General features: G+C 33.0%; 1 protein-coding gene across 1 annotated transcript in view; it reads right to left on the bottom strand.

Moving 5' to 3' along the window:
• The window catches only part of GRIK2 (glutamate ionotropic receptor kainate type subunit 2), a 585,197-nt gene that overhangs the window by 183,826 nt on the left and 378,011 nt on the right, over positions 1-23,360 (bottom strand). The window contains exon 10 of the mRNA XM_045844097.1: positions 16,956-17,069. Within this exon, the coding sequence (XP_045700053.1) occupies positions 16,956-17,069 (114 nt within the window). The remainder of the gene's footprint in view (positions 1-16,955; positions 17,070-23,360) is intronic.

The following is a 23,360-nucleotide window of genomic DNA, read 5'->3' as shown; positions in this document are numbered from 1 at the left end:
GCCTTGTCTCCACCTTCAGAGATTATGGTCTAGACTCTAATTCATCTAGGTTGCTCAGGCATCATTACTTTTAAAAACCTTTCTGGCCCTGGCTGGTATGGCTCAGTGGATTGAATCTGGACCTGCAAACCAAAGGGTCATGGGTTCAGTTCCTAGTCAGGGCACCTGTCTGGGATGTGGGCCAGGTCCCCAGTTGGGGATGTGTGAGAAGCAATCACACATTCATCTGATGGTTCTCTCCCTCTCTCCCTTCCTCCCTTCCTCTCTCTCTAAAAATAAATAAATATTTTTAAAAAACAAAACAAACAAAAAACCTTCCTAAATGTTTGTAATGTGCAGCGGGGCCAGCTCCATGGGTGTGTGACACAGGGAGTTGCACAGGGACCGAGGCTTTGAGGGGCCTATGCTGGGGTTACTATGCTTCTGGCGCTCTTTAAAATTCTTAATAATTCTTAAACAAGAGATCCTCATTTTCATTTTACATTGAGAATGAAGATTATGTAGTCAGTCATATACCGAGTGAGAAATGAGAACTGCTGAATTAAACAAAGAATCAGAGGAAATGGAAATGTTTTGAGAGAGGAATGATTCATGTGGATGCTAGAAAGAATAAATAGTTGTATGATTTAAGGGAAAGAGAGTGTGGAACAAGAAAGTAGGGAGAGACAATACCATAAGAACCTAAGTTAGGAGAAAACTTTTTTTCCTATAAAATTCTGAAAAACTATCTAGGTATAATCACTTTTGATTATCAGGACTTCAATTCATATCCTGCTTCAAATGGTATTCTCTTTCCTAAGATTATTTTTCAGCATCTACCTAAAACCAATTTTGATATAGGAAATGAAGTTGAGAATTTTTTTCCCCAGGATTCTCTCTTGAGCTATTTTTTCACTATTTACACATTAGATAAATTTGAATGCATGTTTGGGAGCATGCATTCAATGAAAGCGAAACGAAAGGAGAAAGACTTTGTCCAATGATTGCAAAATGGACTTTTCAGCCATGAGGATTCTATTTCTAATAATTTAGTGTAACAATTTGAGTTTGGAGGCTCTTAGGTCTTAGAAAGGAGGACCCAACATTAGCCATCCTCTAGCCCTACTTATTTTTTTTCCCAAAAAGTGCAGAAATCAGCTGATGGAAACATACATTAGAATCAAGAGCTGAATATTAAGTGGCTTTTTACCCTCCTCACACCAGAAAGTGGGTCAGGTATTGGCTAACCCTTCAGCATTCCTGAATATGCATATAAAACATTCACAAGAGAAAGTGCTTGTGTGATAAGGATTATCCATCAATGATCAGTAGTAGTTAGTAGAATGTATCTACTGCATGTTCTTTTTACATAATGAATGGTGAATTTAACTTTCAGCCAGGGCCCTCTGTAATCAATAAAATCAACAAATGCTTATTTAAAACCTATCATTTAGAAGAAAATGCCCTGATTTAGGACAGAGTTGTTTCTTCTAAGCACCTTTTAATCTAGTGGAAAATAGAAAACTTGCATAGAAAAATGTAAATAATAATACAGGTTTTCATATAAGTGCCTAAGGAATAAATTGTATAGATAAGAGAGCCATTAGGTGCCAGCAAAAGGAAAGTAAAAATATTTTAAGGTAGTTAGATAAATCATCCTAGAGAAAAGGCCATGAGAAAAATGGACTGCAGAATGGAAACACATTAGATAAAGGGGGGGAAATAAGAGTTGTTCAGGCAAGAGAAATGAAATGAGAAAAGGTATACAGAAGAATTTCCCGGCACATGGCCTGAAGAATAGGAATGGTGGCTTATAAGCATGTTTTAAAAAGCTTGGGAAAAATCAGTAAATATGAATGCCATTCATATTTAAATTATGAATTACTTTGTACCCATTAGAAATTATCATTTACAGGTAATATTATGTTGGGAACTATGTTAAATATTTTACCTGTTTTTATATCTAATACAAACTTTAAGTTGCACCTCATTATGATTATCTTAATTATAAAGTTAAGGTAACTTATACAAGGTAAATCATCTAACAAATGGCAGACTCAGAATTCAAACCTAGATTTTCTAACTTGCATTTGTCCCTTCAAAGTGCGGAAAAGTCCTTTTTTCAGTAAGATATTAAATTCAGACATTGTGTCAATTGCTTATAGAAAGGGTCAGCTCTTCTGCCAATTTTTGGAAGGGTAGGCAGTTCATGGATGTGTATATGGATGTAAATTCCTTCACAGATATCAATGAGGGCTTCAAAGTTGTTACAGTTTAACTTGCTGTTGTGTATAGTATTTTATTCTTGAAAATTATCCCACAAGTTTTACTTTCAGGAAAATTATGCAATTAAAAATATTTGAAAATTCTTCATCATTGCATCCCTTTGAGGTATCCACATACATATGAAGTTACTAAAGACACAGCATTAAAAAAAATGAATTTGGCTTAACCTAGTATTTTCTAAAATCTACTTAACCACAGAATAGTTGCAGGGTATGCCTGTATCACACACTTATCCGAACCATGGAGCGCAGTGAAGTTCCGATGTAACCAATTAATAAACAGGGAATGCTATCGCTACAGGGCATAGAAAGCGCATGCTATATTTTGAAAGCAGTGTTTTGTTTCTAGGGTAAGAGAGTATCATACTTGCCAACAATTTCAAATATAAAAGTTCAAAGTAGAAAATATAAATTAGATTTCTTTTAAGAACATAGATCTGTGAAAAAATATTTGATGAGCTTTGAATACAGTATAAAATATTCTTTTTTTTTTAAAGATTTTATTTATTTATTTTTAGAGAGGGAAGGGAGAGAGAGAGAGAGAGAGAGAGAGAGATATCAATGTGTGGTTGCTGGGGGTTCTGGCCTGCAACCCAGGAATGTACCCTGGCTGGGAATTGAACCTGGGACACTTTGGTTCCCAGCCCGTGCTCAATCCACTGAGCTATGCCAGCCAGGGCCGAATACAGTATAAAATATTCTTCATTTCATATGAAATGCTTTCCAAACAGCTATGTGGCAAAGGCATTGCTTCCTATTAGTTCTCAGATGACGTGGCAAAAAAGCCTTTTGTTTATTTGTTTGACCTAGCAAGGTGATGAAAATAAATTCACAAGTCACTTTTTTTAAACTCAATTACTGCATAGAACTAAAGCTAAAAGATCCAAGAACACGAAATTCATAGGATTCAAGTTAATAATATTCATGCTTGTTTAGTTGTGTAATGACATAAATGCCTTATGAATGATACACCTAATAAAATACACTGACTTGTAAATGGATGAGGACCTGGGGACTCATCTATTATTCTGGATTTCTAGGCAAAAAGTGTTCACTTTAGTGGTACCAATAGAGCAAAATACAGATGTGTCTTCTGCCGGGGAAGAGGTCTGTGCTTTCCTTTCTGAATCATTGTGCTGGGGTTAATTGGAGTCAGGATGTAGTTTAGCATTAATAGTACCAGTTAAATCTCAAATAAAGAGGGGCAATTAGGAATCAATGTCAAATAATCAAGATGTGATTGAAAGTACAGAGATCAGGACTTGAAAATCAGATATCGATCAGAAAGTGAAGATAGGTTGGAAGTACCTGACATAATTTAGGACTTAGTGGTCTTGAAAGTCTCATAATTGTCATCCATTACTTCTTAATATGGATAAGGGACTTTTGAGCCTGACTCAAAGAAATATATATATCAAACTCTCAATCTCCCTGGGAAGCCTTCATTTATAATTCTTTGTCAAATCAAACAGAATACAATAGGTTTATGACAACATCGACAGAAGTTTGAAAACAGGAAAAATGTGCAGTGGTATAAGTTCACTAAAAACACACATGCTCCCTAAGGAACAGTATCGGCAATATTAATAATGCCAACCACCATCTATTTTGATAACTTCAGATATCATCTCCAGCTATAAACCTACATGTCTAAAGCCAACCAGATAAATATACCATAGAAAAATTAAATGGGATATGCTCTATATTAAATTCATCTAGTATCATCCTAATTCTGCTTTTCTACATCAATTCTTTTTCCAGCCATGTTTACCAAAAATTAAAAAGCTAAGAGCCTTCCTAACCTCTAATTTCTTCTAACACTCCAATTTTCAAACTGTTACTAGATATCCCCCATTCTCTACTCTCTACACCTTGTGAATCTGATTTCCTTCCCCCACACCCTTCAGATAAGGCCTTGGTGTGGACCTTCTCAGATCTCACTCTTGCAATATTCTTGTGGCTGGTCTCACCAAATCCTGTCTCATGAACTACATGCAATTCTATCTCTACTACTAAGAAGTATTTTTTAATCCCAATTGATCATATTACTTATATTCTGAAAAATCCTTCAAAATTGCCCCATTATGAATGGTATAACCTACATACTTTCACGAGACTGCAAAGGCCTTCTCCTCTGCTTTCCCTGTCTGCTCACCCTCTCCAATCACTTCTCTGCCATGTTCTCTGTGCTCTGTCAGTAGTAGACTGCTTGTAACTATTCATGTACTCCAAAGTTCTTCCCATGTCTGTGCCTTCAATGAGACTTCTCCCACTGTCTGGAATATCCTGTACACCTTCTTCACCTAATAGATTCTTACTCTTAAACCAAACATAGCTGGAGGATTTGTGGAAAGCAGACACCGACTTCTCCTATCCTAACTTCTTTCCAAAGTAGTTCTGAGGCTATAGAAATGTATAAAAAATTAAAATAGTAAAAGGAATAGTAACAGAGTCTCACTAAAAGTTGTGGTCATAGAATTCATATGTGCAGAAAATCACCTGTGAAAGATAACTGGTAGGTTGTAGGCAATGTTGTGGAAACATTGGAGCGAGAACATGAACATGTCATCAAAAAGGGCTTCATTCTACTAAAGTGATAAAGCATGTTTTAGACTGCTCTTGAGAAATTAGTCGTACAAGCAGAGTGAGGAGAAAGGGCTGGCTGTAGGTGATGAAGTCTGTTTAAAGAAAAGCAATGGATTCTTGGAATGCAAAACTGTAGATCCAAAATTCACTCTATTTTCTTGTTGAGGTATAGGTGGCACCACTGTTCCACTACTGCCATAGTGTTTTTTTGTTTCTTTGTTTTGTTTTTCTTTTTATTGAATTTATTGGGGTAACACTGGTTTAAAAATTTATAGGTTTCAGGTGCACAGTTCCATACCATGTCATCTGCATACTGTATTTTGTGCTCACCACCCCAGTCAAGTCTCCATCCATCACCATTTGCCCCCTCTGTATCCTCCTCCACCTCCCACCACCTCCCACTCCCCACCGTAATCACTACATTGTTGTCCATGGAAAACATATACTCTTCATTAAAAAAAAAAATGAAAGAAAAAAGTAATGACTGGCACCAGTCAAGTAAAGGGCTTAAGAATGGAGATGTTAACATTTAAAATGACCATGAATATTAAAATCAGTACAACTAAGTAAAGTTTATTTTTTTCCAATATGGTTTTTTTAAAAAGTATAGACATAAAAACTGAATTTTCAGAAAGTATATTTTTAAGTATATTATCCAAAGATTATTATCTGAATTTCAAAGCCCGGTATGGTTTTGGGAGATGGAGGCTCTGCTTAACTCCAGAGGACTCTGCTAACCAGTAAGGTATAATACTGTATTTTTAAGTAAAAAAAAAGTATCTTCAAAGCACTTTTGGAAGAAAAATTTAGTCTTATGTGAATTTATCATTAAATAATTGAAAAATAAATAAATGGGGCACAAATAATAAAAAGCTAGAAACTAGGCAACCAAAAATACGAGAGAAGCAGGAAGATAATAAATAAGGAAATAGGAAAAAATATGTAGGAAATAAGAAAATGGCAAATTATAAATATGTTTTTTAGTAAAAGCAACAATAATGCAATACAATTTCTTAGCTAACCAGATCTTTAAAATAAGAAACAAAATTCATTTATTTTTTAAAGATTTCTTTCTTTCTTTCTTTCTTTCTTTCTTTATTTATTTATAGGGTAAAGGAGAGAGAGAAAATGGAGAGAAACACTTATGTGAGTGAGAGAGACATCAATCAGCTGCCTCTCAAAGGCCCCCAATCAGGAACCTGGCCCGTAACCCAGGCATGTGTCATGACCCAAACCAAACCAGCGACCTTTTGGTTTGCAAGCCAATGCTCAACCCACTGAGCCACACTAGCCAAAGTGAGAAGAAATTTAAAAGCACAAATTTTGCATTGAAAAGGGACTCAATAGAGATTATAACTTTCATATGATGAATTTATGTGAAAATCTGTTGATACGTTAGGATACCTAGATATGTGTCAATGCACATTATAAAATGGACTCAAACAGAAGTAATAAAAATGAATAGGTCAATAACCATAAAATAAATTATAATAGTTATTAAATAAATCTTCCAGAAAAATTCTAAATACTGCAGATTTTTAATTTTTAACCTAATATAAAACAAATAATCTCATGATACAAAGACTGCTTTAGGGAATAATAAATGCTGTGAAACCAGTTCCCCGCTTTTTAAATATAGTTAGCATAACACTGACATAAAAAACTAACAAAATGGGTAAATACTGTAACTACAGAGCAGTCACTGTCAAATATACCTAAAAACAATACAGCAAACAAAACACAGTAGTGCACTGAACAATTTTCAACCATAACCAATATTAGCTTATCTCTGAAATGCAGGTACTTTTACTATTCAGAAGTTGAATAATAAATTCATCAGAACAGTAAGTACAATTAGAAAATTAATGATAATCTCTATGTATGACTGATGTATTCAATAATATTTAGTGCCCTTTCTTGAAATATATAATGCTGAAAAATTAGAAAAAAGTCTTTTGTGAATAAATTTATTTTTATAGTTAATAATGGGAAAATAATATTTAAAAATAGGCTCAGAGAATGAATCTCTCACCAAATGCAAATAAAAATAAGACAGCAATTAAAGTTAGTAAGGGAAGAGATAAAATTATAGCCACATATAAGATGCATGATTAAATATTTAAACAACCAAAGACAATTCATTACAGACCTTTTAAATAGAGAAATAATTTCATGATGTAACTTAAGATAAGGAAGCATTCAAAAACAAAGTATTTTCATTTTTTATGACATGAAAACATTGTGTGAATTTATAATGAAGGCCACAAATGTTTTGAAGATAATCAGCAATGGTCCCCTAAGCTCTATTTGGTGGACATGCTACTGAGATTATGGTATACAGTCTCCTTTTAACTTTATAATATTAGTTTTCATTGTTTTTGTGTTTTTCCCCTGAATCTTCAGTGCACATTTTATTAGAAAGTTAGAGAGGGAATATTTTATAATCTTAATGAGGTTAGTCCCCATTATGGGCATCTAGTAAGTACTTTGATTATAGATTTTCAGACAGTTCTAATTATTTGAACTTTAAAACCAAGACCAGAATTAATAAAATGGAACACCACTACTGAAGCAGTAGGTTAAGGATAAGAAACAGAATGCAAATTTAAACAGAAAATGAGGCTCTTGATAAAGGAAAATATTATATGTTCTTCCTTCAGACTTTGTTTTCCTTTAGATCTGACTAGGCAACATCATAACTGGCTTCTCCACAGTAACGGTCCCTCCCTTTTCTCCTGCCTGACAGTTGGCATGGGGGCGCCAGGCCCTCTGCCAGCTGAGGAGTTTAGCCATGGTCAAAGCTTCCAGACAGAATGAAGAACTAGCATCTCCTGTCCTCACTTTAAACAATGTGCATTTTTTTCTTCTGAAAATGGTTGGTTGTTCTCATGTTTAGCCCAAATTGCTTCAGATATAAATCTTATTGTTGATTATTTAAAATATTTCATGGAAACATTTATTATGATGGTAAGAAATAATAGATACTTGTAGAGCTTTATTTATCATTAGAGAGCTTTTGGTTAATGTGCACAAAAATGTGAATTGTTATTATTAAAAGATAATTTAAAAAGAATTTTGTATTTACCAATATTGTGAAGAATATATAGTTAAGTACTAATTTAGTTGATTGTGTTTGTAAATTATTTCAAAAATTTCAGAAGTAACTATTGTTACGTTATACATATGTGATTCATTTATAAGGTGTTTGTAATAATTTAAATGGTATTTTTGAAAACCTGATGAAATTTAACAAAAATACAGTATCATTAACACTTGTAAATATTATTGACTATTTGGTTTAATATATTCTTATACTATCCAAGGGCTGTAGACAATTTTAAGCTTGTAATTTCACTTCTATTAATAAATGCCACCACCGGTCTAAACTACATTTTAGTCATTCTACAATGGCCTTGTTTTCTTTTTCTTAGCTAAATTATGCAAACTTCATAAATGTATATAGTACACTTTGATCTTAAAAATGAAAAGGGATTATTTAAAGGAATTAGTTAATAATCCTAAATACTAGTATTCTATCACATGTTAATAATTCCTACTACTCTAAATGCTGCTGGACAATAAACAGAAACATAACTCAACAGGCAAAAAAAAAACCTTTCAATTCAATTCATAGTCACAAGAAATGACCAAAAAGAGCAATCAGCATAGATAAGCAGAAATAAGAATCACATAGCTGATTGATATTACTCCATCTACAGCATCTGTCATTGTGCTTTTACTGCCATAGAGTTAAGAAAGGTCTTGCCATTATTTTCTGAGTTCTGGTCTTTCAGCTTTCTTCTGTTTACCAGCTCTTAAACTCTGAATTCTGCCATGCTGAATTAGCATTCATGTCAGAAGCCTATGGTGCACTCCAGGTTATCACAATTGGGAGTGAGAATCCCAGGAAGAAAGACTGAAAAAACCTAGCAGCTACCATCAGAACAACTTAATGTCTTCAGGAAAAGGCAATACTAAGGATGACTGGTTTGTTAGAAACAACAACAATTAATGAGAGAAGCTCCACATGGGCTCATACATTGTTCTCTTGCCTGAAAAACAAACCAACCTCATTTTGACATCTCAAGACATTATTAAAAAGGCACTTTCACTTAAACTTTCTGGATAGAAAATGAGTATTGTAAGCTGTGCCTTGCCTTTTAAACAACAACAAAATACTATAGCAGGCCTGGACAGCAGTGTTTTATCTTAACTTTTTAATAAGCCATATTTATCATTTACCATTTATTTTAAAAAATTCAAGTGCATTTAGAAACAATCTATAATGTTTCTTCTTTTTTCCCCTTTCTTTTATTTTATGTTTCAAGCCCATGAAATGAAGGAACTCCTTTTAATGACTGATTCACACACATACACACAAACCCTTCCCTATATACTTTAGACACAACTGCCACATTCTTAGTTGTTGCAAACTGTGTTTAACTCCTTTCAGAAGAGTAATTTTATAGAATTTACAAGATATTTTTAAAAATCTAAGTCTTTATTGCCCATAATTATCATTCCAAGAAGAGATTTTGTTTTTACTTTGTATTTATAGAAAATCTGCTGGGATTTGAGAAACTGAGAAAATCTTCTTTCTCCCTGAAATGTAATATTTTGTCACCTGAAATTGCAGGGAATCTTATATAATATGTAAAAATTAACTCTCAAAAACAAAGGCTAGAGCTTTGCCGGTTGTTCTGTTCACCCACATTTTAGGAAAGGTCTGATGTCAGAACAATAAGGGTTTAAAGGAAGATTTGGCTCACTGATTATTATTCATTTTTGTGTGGTAAAAATTCATAGTTTATTAAAAACTGGTATACTATTAAATGTCCCCATTGACTGAATTATCAGCTCAGACTGGAGATCTTGATTGTTACTCTCTTGCTGCTGGTATTTGTATTTTAGCCATCAAATATTTCATTAGCTTAATTCACAAGTGAAAGAGGAAAGGGGAAAAAATGACGCTCAAATCAATCAAATGTGTCATTTCACTGTCTTCCAGTAAAAGGTTTGATGGGAAAGGAGACTGCACCTATTAGCTAATCTCCAAACTGCATTTCACTGCTGAATCTAATTTATTATCCCCTTACATGAATAATCAAGATTTGACCATATGAAAGTGACTGCCAACATCTCCATTCAATATAACTAACAGAGCCTGTTATCTCCCTTGCCAACATCCGTATCATGTTCTGTGGTGATGTGAACACTCTTGCCTCTTATGCTTTTACTCTGAAAGTCATCATTCACATTTCTCAATTGTGTTTGCCCCACATCTAATTCATCTCCAAGAAATCTCATACCTGATTTTTCAAGGCTGCCATCTCTTTCCTCTTTCCAATAGGTACAATGTACTTCAAATCAGACTCCATAAATTTCCCATTCAGTAGAGCCCATGAATAAATCTTACCTCATTTATTCATCACATTCCTTGACTCACTTTTTAAAGCTCACTTAGAATAATCCTTTCTTTTTTCTTTTTGGAATCTGAATTGAAAATGAGGTAAAAGAGATTGAGGTGTCCAAGAAAACAAGCCTCTGGCTTCAGTGAATAGAAAATTACTAGAACCATAACCAGAGTGTGAAAATATAGGAAATAGCTTCAAATATCTTTGAAACAGATGTGGTAAGGCCTGAATTGAAGGAGGTTAGATGCAGATTGAATGTGCTACTGGACAGACAGGCAGATAATTGTCTATAATAAATTACAAATTTACATATGAATCTCAGATTAAGATCATAGCTGAAATTTGGATTGTATAACTTTATGTGGCACTATTCTGATAACATCTTTAAAAATGAGACAGATTAACAAAATTATTTAATTTCTATGTAGTTCACTGTGGTTAAGCTGAGCCAAAATTTAACATTTCTCTATTCATTCATCTATCCCAAACTTAATATATTGCTCATGACAATTTATCAAAATTATAGTATTGACAATAATATTGGCAATAAAAAAGAATACAGTAACAAAATGGAAACAATGTTTATTAAAGTTCCATGTTGTAATTAGACTTAATAATGAAGGATGAAGGAAGCAGGTGGGTGAGTTTGTGTGCATGTAATTATGTGATGAAAAATAAGGTTCTTGGCACTTACAACACCTTTAAAGATTGAGACCCTAGGATTTTAAAAATTGTGCCTAATTTCATAGTAATGTAATTTCTATGTAAATTTCTATGTAAATTTCTACAGTGCCTAATTTCTCAGTTATGTAACCACCAATAGTTTTATGTTTACCTAGCTAATCTGGATGTCTAAGAAAACATGAGAAGGCATTAGAAAGAAAATACATTGAGCAATTAGAGCATGAATGAAAGGGACAAATGTGGTACCAGCATAATCCCAGAAAGGGGAGAAAAATATGGTGAGAAAAGGCCTGGTGGCCTTTGAACAAGCTTGTTGAGAGAATGGGGTATGACGATAGTGATTTTGAGTGGGATGCTCTCATCTCACGTGTTAATATTTAAGTAGTACTTATACATACAAGAACTTAGAAATGTTGTAGGGGTTGCTAAGAAAAAATACTTTTTTCTTTGTGAAGCTGCAGTGTCCAGGATTCCAAGCCCAACTGCTCACAGCTTTCTAAGAACTCTGTGCTTCTCAATCCTTTTGTGACAATAGAAAGAGAAGAATCAGAGGGAAAACTTATTGCAAAGGCTGATTTGAAGCCCTAGAAATCTGCTTTTGTTGATATTGTGGAAGAGGCTGCTGAACCATTTAGGAGATGATTCTGTCACTTCTGACTTTTGTCCTGTGATTCTCTCCATTGTCCTTGCGAGTTTGCTCTCAGTTAAGCCTCCTGTAGCTGTGAGCTACTGACAATAAAGCTTTGCAAGCCTACACAAGTAAACTTACTACTGAAATGCATAGCCTGCCAGGCAGCACTAGGAAAATACAAAATAAGACTAAGTTACCGATGTTAGCACATTTGTTAAATTCATTGAGTAACTGAGGAGCGAAAATCTCTTACAGAGTAAGTGATTTTTCTGAAAAAAAGTAAACAAATTTATAGTACTTTGCACACTAAAGTGCTACTAGTTGTCAATGGAAAGAATGTGTACAGTGACATTTAGGTGAATGTAATTTTCAGATAGACAAAAACAATTATTACACCAGAAGCAGCAAAGTGAGAAGCACTCAACATAGTTAGACAAGTCTGAAAAATCTATTGAAAACCAAGAACACAGAGAGAAAATAGGCATTCCCTACATGAATTTAAATAGATATTCAGTCACCAGATAATGTCTCAGGCTAGTGGATTTATTGTAAGGACTATAGAATAAGATTATAAACTGAAAATGCAGCACACACCATTCCTCAAAGGCTGTCTATATCTCATTCAGAATTAGTATTTTTGTTACTATTTTGGCAATTTGGACTGAAAAATCCCTGTGGAATACATGAAATCATCATAAATGAAAACATGATTCTAAGATTGTATCTTTAGTTATGTTAAAAGCAATAAACACAAGAAGCGAGTGATTTTTAACAATAATTGAACTTGCAATATAAGGGATATTAAAGGGCACAAGTCAACCTGAGGTTTAGGTCTATACTTGTGGGTGAAGTTACAAATATTTCCAAACTGTATGATATCATAAATCTTAATTCAAAACTAAAAAATATAAGCATTTAAAATTGTTTAGGCCATTCTAAACTGAAATAATTCCACGTTATAACTCTATACCACCCAGACACTACATTGGGTATAGGTTGTTGTTAAAGGGGATGAGATAAGCCTCGACACTATTTAGATTGCCCATAAAAATTTGAGATTAGCCCTGGTTGGTGTGGCTCAGTGGATTGAGCACTGGCCTTCGAGCCAAAGGGTTGCCAGTTTGATTCCCAGTCAGGGCACATGCCTGGGTTGTGAGCCAGGTCCCCAGTAGGGGGTTCACAAGAGGCAACCACGCATTGATGTTTGTCTCCCTCTCTTCCCCCTTTTCCTGCTCTCTAAAAATAAATAAATAAAGTCTTTTTTAAAAGTCTGAGATTATGGATTGAAGAGGCTGAAAGAAAAATCAGTGTAAAATTGGGAGAGGAGAGAAATAAGAGGCTCAAGACATTCACACAAGAGTAGCCTAAACCTTGCCTTTGAAGATGGGTATGTTTAGATGTTTGAGAACACACTCATAACATCGTTACAGTGCTTTAGTATGTGTGAGATTTATGAATGACAAACATTGCTTTAGGTGGATAATTCCCAATCAAGATGATACTTAGGTCATAAATTATAGTTGTTTGGTTTTTCCATGGTGGGCCACATGGTGGAACTTTCATCTTAGAGTATGGGTGCTCAAGTTGGCTATACAGATTGGTTGAAACTCAGTACTCTATTTTCCAGCTGTGTGACCATACATACTTTACCCAGGCATTCTGGACATCAGTTTTCTCACCTGTAAAACAGTATTAATAATGGTACCTACCTCAAGAAGTTATTTTGATAATTAAATGAGTAAAGCCATGAAGTGTTTTGAACAATGTCTAGCAGATAGTAGGCATGCAAAAAAAATGTCTGTTCTTTTTTGCTGTTGTTGTTATAGTCCATATTCACAAAATTAAATTTGATGAAGCAGAGAAGCAGGTCAAAGCACTGGTCTCAGTCATGGTATTCTTTTGATTTTGAAAATTTTCCAAGGTATTTCCTACTTTAGAGACCTTGCATATGCTGTTCTTTCTGCCAAGAATACTCTTTTCCTCTTTCTTTATCTTGCTAATTTCTTCTCAATCTTCAAGTCTCAGCTGTCTATTCTTCCTCAGTAAGGACTAAATGGATTTTTCCTTTCACTCATGACCCCAGTATAACTTAGGATCATCCTGTAAAAGGCATCTCTCCATTTTTCTTTCTGTTTTATCCTAATCACAGGGGTGTGTGTGTAGGTGTAATTCTTTCTACAATCCTTATCATTTTCTAAGCTCCATCAGAAAAGAGACCATGTCTATTTCATTAATCAATCAAATATGGCTTTTAGCACAAAGCCTAGTTTATCATGATCATTCAACATATATTGTTAAATAAAATAATGAATAAATATAAATAAAAATAAATACATGCATAAATTCATGAGAAATTAGGCTGATTATTATTGGCACACTAATAATGCTGTATCCTATAATACTTTATTTTTTAAAAGACATTTAAAAAATATTGAACAAAAAGCAAAGCTAAAGTTCTCTTTGTAGACATGCCATTATTTATAATACAGCCAGAATCTCCTGAGATTTTCCAAGAGAGAAAAGAACAAAATAACCATAACATAAATCAAATGATCATAACCTCATTATAATATCAACTAAATACCAACAAGTTACATTAAGCATAACATATACATAAATAAGGTAAATAATCTCTACAAATCTATTCTCTTCTTGAGTGAGGTTACTTTGTGATCAGAGTTTTCAGAAAAAAATTAACTAAGTGATATAAAAACAAATAAAGTATCTTTTCTTTTATATCTTGGTTATATAGAGTAATGAGCTGAGTCATTCTCAATCATTGCTATAGATTAAAATAACTCATGGAACTTAACTTAAAAAATATAAAGATGTCCAAGGTCCAAAGCCCAGAAATACTGTTTCAAAAAGCTTCGAGTAAGTTTTGGAGAAACTTTTTAAAAGTTTCATGCATGGCTCTGATATGAAGCTAATATTAAATAGCACTTGTTTATTTTAGATACAAAATCATTATTGAGAAAAAGTCTGGATAGCTCTTATAAAACAATCCTGAGTAATTAAGCAAGATCGAGAAATTATGTGTACTCTTAATCACCTGCTTTGTTTGGACAAGAAGTTTTCAATAACCTAAGCACTTGAAAAATATTTAAATACAGGAAGTTTCTCAGATCCTCTAATTTTCCATTTAATTAAATATGATTTATTTAATTTAATTTAACAAATATTTATTGAGTGCTGACTGTGCCCAAGGCACTTTCCTGTGACATTGTTAACTTTTTTAAAAAAGTGTAAAATTTTATCATTGACCTTGTACAGATTCATGTCAAATGGAGAAAGATATTTTCTAAAATTAAAAAAAGTACATGGTAAATGTCATGAGATAGTATATGATACATAAAGTGTATGTATCACACACCTACCCCTCACACACATACACACAGGTTAATGGAGAGATCGGACAGTTTCATGGAGTAGTTGTCATTTGACATTGGTCTGGAAAGAGATATAGGATTTTCATGGGGAAACACAAAGAAGTTAGCAAATATTTGGAGACATAAAATAAATGATGCATATGATTGTTTGGCTACTCATCGTTGAAGAGAACAGAGAAAGCAATGTGGGGTTGACGGCTAAAGACCACAGCTGTCCCCTGGAAAGAACTGTTTACAAGCATTGTAGAAGCATATACAGTGTAAAAACAAGAGACATAGCCATACCCTCTTTCTATAAGGAATATTCAGTAATGTCCAGAAAAAAATATTGAAGACATGAACTAATTTAAAATTGCATAATATTAATTCTAAAAAATATTAAGTACTGATACATACTACAGTATCTTAGACATAGAGAGAAACATACTGCAGATGAAGGGAAGAGAACTAGCCCAATCATGGTGGTAGGCCAACTGGTACACCAGTTCAGTTAAAACAGGATCCTGGAAGGGAGTAATGGGGAATGAGGACAGAAAGGTAGAAGAAGACAAGACTGTCTAAGGCCTTGAACATCAGAGTGAAAGTGTTGGGGACTTTTTAAAGTTTAGTATGAATACGCTAAAGATTTATAAACATTAAGCAGTAAAAGGACAGAATTAGACTCTAAGCTGGAGAGTGGGGTGCACTGCAACAGTGGAAAGCTGTCAGCAGATGGGACAGCTTACATGGTCACTGCAGTAGTTTCAGAAGTGGGTAATGAGACCCAAAGCATACTGGCAGGAAAAGGATATACTATCATCCTGTAAGAACACTGCAACTGAAGAATAGGGCTGATGGACTGATGGGTCTGAGAGCTACCTTTATAAAGAGAGGGAATTTTAAAAAATTAGGTGAAAAAGAACCTAGGACACTTGGATATGATATATAAGGAGAAAGTTCACTAAGTTTCTTAGCAAGAAATTGATTTCAAGAAACCTCATTAACTTCTATCACTGCCATTTCATGATTAGCAGCTTTGCTTCATTATCAAGAGTATTTAACCCAAACTATTTTATTTAGACATGCCTAGGGATCTGACATCCCTTGTTGTTACTAAAAGGATAAGATTATAAATTCCTCCTAGCTTGATTACCCACCATAATTCAAATTCAGAAATTATATAAATGCCAAAAGTATGTGGCCGTTTGTTCTGGACATTAATTCACATTCTTATTATCTGGAGAGACATAATAACTAGCACTGATAAGCTTGTTCTGTAGGTAAAATTACCGATTAAGTAATATAAGAGCTCCTTACTTATCCTAAAATTAAAATTCCCATTTGTAAATGGCATACTAGGCATAAGTAAACATTATTATATAATCTAATAAAGCTTTATCATTACAAGAGAGGAAAAATATTTAGGTTATCAATACTAATTTAATTCTGTTGGTGGTAAAAATATTGCTAGCTTAAAAAACACTTGTCATTTGATTTCATTAGGGTGATTGGCAAAGTAAAAGTGATTCTTCATGACAAAAATGATTAAATTGAAAACAAAGTTAAAATTATTATAGAAAAATCCTAAAAAATAAATGCCATGCCCTCTGGAAGGCATTTGCAGGAAATGAAATCAGAAGCAAAGTTTTCGTGCAGTTTCTCACACAACTATATTTATACAATTGCATGTCCATGTATTTTTACATCTTAGCATTGATGATTCTTCAACAGTAACTAATTTCAGAGAAATGTAAAGATTTCCAGTAATATATGAAGCTATATTATTAATCAGACTAAACAGCCCAAATATTAACATAATGTACATCATTGAAGAATAACAAAAAACTGTGACTAAATTAACATTGACTCATTTGTTATATAGTAATTGCTAAATAACTGTAAAATACATTATGTTCTATTCATTACTGTTCCAGTTATAATGTTTTTATCTGCTTCTATGTTTATCTACATTTTATCTAAAAAGAATGGAAAAACCTTAAGTACTTACCAAAATGGTGGTGACAATCAAAGAACGATTAGATAAAGAATCTGTGATGTTAGCTGGCTTTCCTTTTTGACTTTCTGTCATGTTCAGGCCACTGGCTGGATCCCAAGTTCCAATCTATAAAATAGCATATTGTCTTTGTAAATTGTCCATCAGGCACCTGGGGAAGAGCACTGCCAGAGAAAAGGTAAGACTGCTAACACTTATTATTCACCCTTGCTGCATTATCCGCTGTCGTTAGAAGCAAGGCTGCTGTTTTAAGCATGATTCACTGCCTGCGAAGTGTGTCCAGTGAACTGTGACATTAAAGAACAAAATGATCCAGTGCACTTCTACAGTCAGCATGGGAGCTTAATTTTCATTCAAACCTTCATTCACCAAGATAAACCACATTTGATGATACCTTGATAGCTGGCTAGAAACTCATTAATAGTGCATATCTTTTTATTGTAATGGATCTATTTCATCCTCTTGCTATAAAGATAATGTGCTATATTACATGAACAAAGCTTAAAGACAGGGCAAAACCTGGGAATCCAGGGTAAATTAATCAGTAAAAGCAAGTTTAAGAGAGGCATTAATTGGTATTCTGCATAAGCCCCAGTAGGGCAAAATCATACCTAGAATTACCATTGGAGCTTTGAAAAATATACCTTTGCTGCTTTTAAAATATTCAGAGAAAAGGAGATTACATTACAATCTCATCTGTTTAACTTATTGCAATAATTCCACCTTTATCCCATGCAATATATATTTAATTTAACTAATACACTGTGATAGATTAGGGCATAAACTCTCAGGGTCAGACATTGTATACCCACTGAACACAGCCTATGGAATGACACAGACATGCGTCTGGGGGACACAAGATGCCACTAAGTGTGTAGATTGGATGGATGGTTTGCATGAACTTCACCATTGCACCATCACATAACAATGGCCATTGCTAAAGAAAAAAAAAAAAAAGGAGATGACCGAAGATGAAAAGTCAGAAGTTGCAGTAATTCTTTTTCCCACTCTTTTCACCCTGAAGTCATCATAAGTAACTACATATATAGCAGGTAATATTTACCCTAAATATACTAACAACAGTCTCATCAGCATAACCTTTTCCAAATTAAATACTATTTTCTTTATATTTCATTATATTTTCTTTTTTAAATCTTATTTTCATTTGGTCAGCTTTCCTATAATCTTTCAAGATTTTTAATTAGAAAATCACAAAAGTGGAATAAGAATAATAGGTATGTCATTCTAATACTTGTGTATAAGTGCAAACCCTAGTATATTTTTTCAAGAATGCATTCAACTATACTAGGGACTCAGTATAAATGTTTTTAGTGATGTCTAAAACAATCTCTTGCCATGCAGTCTCATTCCAGTTACTTTTCTTCTTATCATTGAAAACTATGCATTTCTACATTTGGATCCAGAAAGAAAAAAGTCAAAAAATACACTGAGAAAAAAATATTAATTCAGTATTCTTTCCAAAGTAAATTACCTACAGGCTAATTAACTGTTTACCTTAGGCTATAACTACCAGAACATCATAGAGACATTGTGGGTCAGTAATGGAAGGCATTCAAGGGCCAGACTTGGTAACATCAGTGTTGAAGTAGAAAGCCATAAGCCAAGAGAATTTCCAAGCAAGAGTATGCAGTTTTTAAACCTCACAGAAACACAAGACAGAATAGTAAGTAGGGGCCACATTCAGACCCTGTTCTGCTCACAGAGCTATGTGCCTTTGTGTTGCATGTTCCCAGAGCAGGTGCTTTTTCAAGTTCCCAGCAAGGCATCTTCAGAGCTAGGAGAGGGCCTGCTGTGGACTTGGGTGAGGAAGGACAGCAGGGATGTAAAAGCTGGCATGCCTGCTGACCTGCTTGAAGTGCTTCAAATTCAAAATCATCAAAAACACTCTGTTGGTTAAACAAGACATCTGTAGATCATATTTTGCAGTGCATATGATGCATTTGCTTCCTTGGGTTTTTTTCTCCCCACCATGACTAAGTAGGCAGATTTTTCACATACACATTTCTATCAGCCAAAACACTGGCAAATATCATTTGTCCTCTGTTGCCTGCCTAAGGACACTATCAAGCTTAATCAATAGATTTTCAATTTTCTTACCAAATCACTAATACAAAATATTGTCCATTTAACTTACTATTGTCCTCCATGATTATTTTTATATAAAAAATTCAGCTAAATGTCTATCCATGTAAACATATTTAGTTTTATTCTTTGTTAGTTGCCTTTCTAGTACTATTTGGATGGAAGAATTCTGGCTTATAATATGTGAATTTACAATTTCTTATAATCACAAACATTGGGTATTCTCTCTTGTAAAACTCAGGTTTCCAAGTAGAATGTTAGGAAGTTTCAAAAATTTCAGTGGCATGAAATTTTAAATCAAATAAAATTTTGTATGATTGTTAGGTTTTTACTCCTAAAACTGTGTGATTCAAAATGTCCTATTGATTGAGGAAGGTGTCACCAGTGGGTTTTTGCTTTGTCTGGTTTTAGTCACAAGAACCATCGACTAAGTCAAAATATTCTTATTCTTTTCATCTATTTTCACAAACACAATTTTTCACTGTGATTTAATAAAGAATCTTCAGTACTTTTTCAGTTTTAAAATGGAATAAAAATATCTAAATGCTCTTGAACTCAGAGATGTTTTAAGTAGAGTGAATATATATCTTGGTTTACTTGGATATTTCAAGTTTAAAATTGTTTTCCTAGTATAAATACTAACACCCAATTGTACAATTGAAAAAATCATAGTTTGGATAACAAATTATAATATAATGTATCCCTGTTATATAAGGACAAACTAGATAATATAAAATTGCTTCAAAAACCATAAAGAATATCCATTTTAACCTTATTTTATGTACTGATTGGTTCTTAAAATAAATTTGCTCTTCTTCATAAAAAAGTATGTTTATTGTGAAATTACAAAATATACAAGATATATAAAAGAGAACATTAGTTTAAACTTGGAACCTACGCACATACACAAGTCAATCATTGCTGAAGCTTTAATTAATACATGTACACTCCTAGCATAATTTGCATCACAGCCTTGTAGTTAATGGCCCAGACCCTGGAGGGGGGATCAGACTGCCTCGATCCCATTACCATCAGTTTACTTGGGCATATTACTTCTCTGTGCCTCAATTTCCTCATCTATAAATGAGAAAAATAGTACTATCTACCCCATATAGGTATTATAATGATTAAATTTAAAAAATCAATACAATGTATTTATAAGTAAGCTATAATTATTACATCAATTAAATATATCCTTCTAGTGCACTATTATGAGCATTTTCATCTGACATTAAAATTAATGAAATCATCATTTTAATGATTATATAAAATGAACATCATATGAATGTAATATGCTTTTACCTGCAGATTTGAAAATAATTTTGCTGCATTTCTATATAAAGTAAATTTGCCTAAAGAAAGACATATTGTCTGTTGGCCTTCTTTCAGAGCTCTGTTAAGTCTTATATATTTTTGCTAATGTTTAATATTGCTAAAAAGACTCAGAACAGCCTAACATTTGTTCTTTTATTGGTACATATTTTCTTGAAAACTTCTAGCATTCTCTATACAAAAGTATAGATGGAGATTCTTCTTTTATTATATTTGCCATAAATATAATTCATTTCTCAATTTTCTGAAGGTAGATTTTATTACAGTTATAATTCTCCTGAATTATTCGTGTTGTCATGTCTTCAATAAATCTCATAATCTTTATATGGAATATTTTTCCCCATCTCATTACCCTTCAGCATGTGTCTTGATGGCCATTTCAAAATTTGGGAAAAGCAGTCCCTTCTTCTGTGTAGGAATGGACAGAACAATTTATGTGTGCCCCCAACACAAAAGTATCATATTACACTTTTATTGTTATCCTTTTCTCACCTCTGTCTAGAGGTAAGAAAAGTTAAGTTAAGAAAAATTAAGTTAAAGCTTAAATCCCATGAAAGTAGAGACTGGCTTTCTCCTCCTCTTATCCCAAGGCCTTTGAGTACAGGACGTACTAAGGGCTTTATATGTGAAGTACTGAAATACTGTTGAACAAACAAATGTATTTTCAACTCAGAAACACCACCCATATTTTGCTTTGAATTGCAGTTATATTTTATTTTTCTTATTCTCCTGTGTTAGGCTACAAATGCCTTGAAGGTAATAAATATCCATTGCATATTAATTGAATGAATGAATGACTGGAGTGAGTAAATTACTGCATAATGAAAACTTTCAGATTTTTTTTTGGTTATTAACGTCCCAAACCTATTTATTCATGTATCCTTTCCTTTGGAAAATACTGAATATATACGTATACTATGTGTCTATTCATTTATATTTTTGTTTTCTTTTACATGTAATGTTTTTCATGGTTCGTTCAAGCTGTATCTCAATATCATATTTAACTTTTCAGAGCACTACACCACATATCTTTGCTGTTTATTTTCACTTTGCCTAAGGTATAGTTTATATATGTTAAAATAAATATTTCATAGGACATATAAATATTTTATGGCTTTTTAAAATATTTCTCAGGACAGTTTAAATTACTCAGATAATTTGGGTTGGTAACTATGTTTTCTCTTTTTTATTTTTGTATAGAAAAACATTTGTTTTCATAACAATTTTAAAATTAAGTATTTAATTAGTTGGTAATTTATTTATATTTGTTTTTGACAGATTTCTCAGTATAAACTTTCTTTTTTTTACAACTCGTATTACTTCTTGATGTCCAAAGAATATTTCTCCTTTCCTTCTAAGCTATACAATTGCTTATCACCTCATCTATAATTAGTACCTTATAGTTTCTTTTAAATGTGTATGTGAGCAAAATCAGTGGGATGTGTTTCTTATTTTCTATAAAATTGCAGTAGTACTCTGTTTGATAAGTATACTAAAAACTTTCAAAAGCAGGAACAAAATAAGCATTCTCAGATAGGTTTAAAGTATTAGTTATAATTAAAGTAAAGCTCATTTAAAATTAAGAAATTAGTTCACATAAATTATATATTAAAATATTTGACACAATAGAATCTCCCAATATTATACTTACACTGTGTCCAGGACATTTAATAAAAACATAGCCACAGATGTTGGGGAATGAGAAAAAAAAAGCAGAGCAGTTTTCCATTATAGGAGAGTGTAAAAAAGAAGAATCTTCTGATTATACATTTTTTGACTTTATGTCAGACAAACATATTTGTCTTGAGCAAATAGCACAAGTGGTACTTTTCCAAAGAAAGCCTGTGTAGTGATTTTGAGAGACCACACTGTACATTCTGTTTAAAAGAGTCTTAGCACAGTGTGAAGTCTCTATCATAAAGTTCACTTAAGACAAAATTTTCTCAATAATTTGTTGCCTATAACCACATGTCCCACACAGGGTCATTTTTCTTGAAGTATATTTACCATTCTTTTTAGAAGAAAGTATATCTATGACAGTACTATTTGAGGGTATTAAGAAGTGGAAAGCATAAGAAAGGTATATTAAATGATAATTTATATTTAGAAGGTAAATATTCCTTCCAGTTCATTGAATATACACTGGTGGACTGTATATTTTTCTATTAATTAGTGTGCCCATACTTTATGGATAATTTCCAAACTCAGGTTTCTCAAGCTTCTGTGTATATGAATAGTAGGAAGAGAGTTTGTTCAACACAATAGTAATCTTGATAAGTGTCCCAAGCAAATTAGGGATGTTTTACTCACTTTGCCCTTTCCAATGTTGAAGTTTTAAATAAAAAATAAAGACATTACTTGCAATAACATCTTATAATAGTACTGTGTAATAATAATAGTAATGTACATACTTCTGTTGAGCTATTTACAGGAGATTATTTTTAAAAACTGGCACCCAATCACTCAAAGATAGCATGAAATATTTTATAGCAATGTCTATGTGATGCCTGACATTTCAGAAAAATCAGAGTAAAGAACAATTAATTGAGAATTGAACCACCTTCACACATAAGTGATTTGGCCTGTGAGGATAATGCAAAGAACCCTGCAGCCAATCATTTTCCTAACTATCTATCTATTCACTGATTTCCACAAGGTCTAGAACTTCACCATTTGGAAACCATTAAGTGTTAATATAAGTCAATAATCATACCCCAAAAAGACATGACTAATCTAAACAAAAAAAATTTTCACCTTTAAGATTTTTATTTTTATGTAGGGAAAAGTCAACCCTAAACATAATTAAAGCATTAAAAGATGGGTGATAATTTTGATGTTTTAAATAAAATTGTAACCAATGAATTAACTGTTCTCAAACATAACAACGTGATATAAGTCAAAGGCTAAAAATATAGTTCAGAGTTTACTTTGATATCAAACCAATGCATTACAATTATGTTTAGT

Source organism: Phyllostomus hastatus, unplaced genomic scaffold, assembly GCF_019186645.2.
Source record: "Phyllostomus hastatus isolate PE091 unplaced genomic scaffold, TTU_PhHast_1.1 phas_contig_40, whole genome shotgun sequence".
NCBI classification, from domain to species: Eukaryota; Metazoa; Chordata; class Mammalia; order Chiroptera; family Phyllostomidae; genus Phyllostomus; species Phyllostomus hastatus.
The sequence above is the reverse complement of the archived record's forward strand: the minus strand, read 5'-3'. Positions and strand labels throughout refer to the sequence as shown.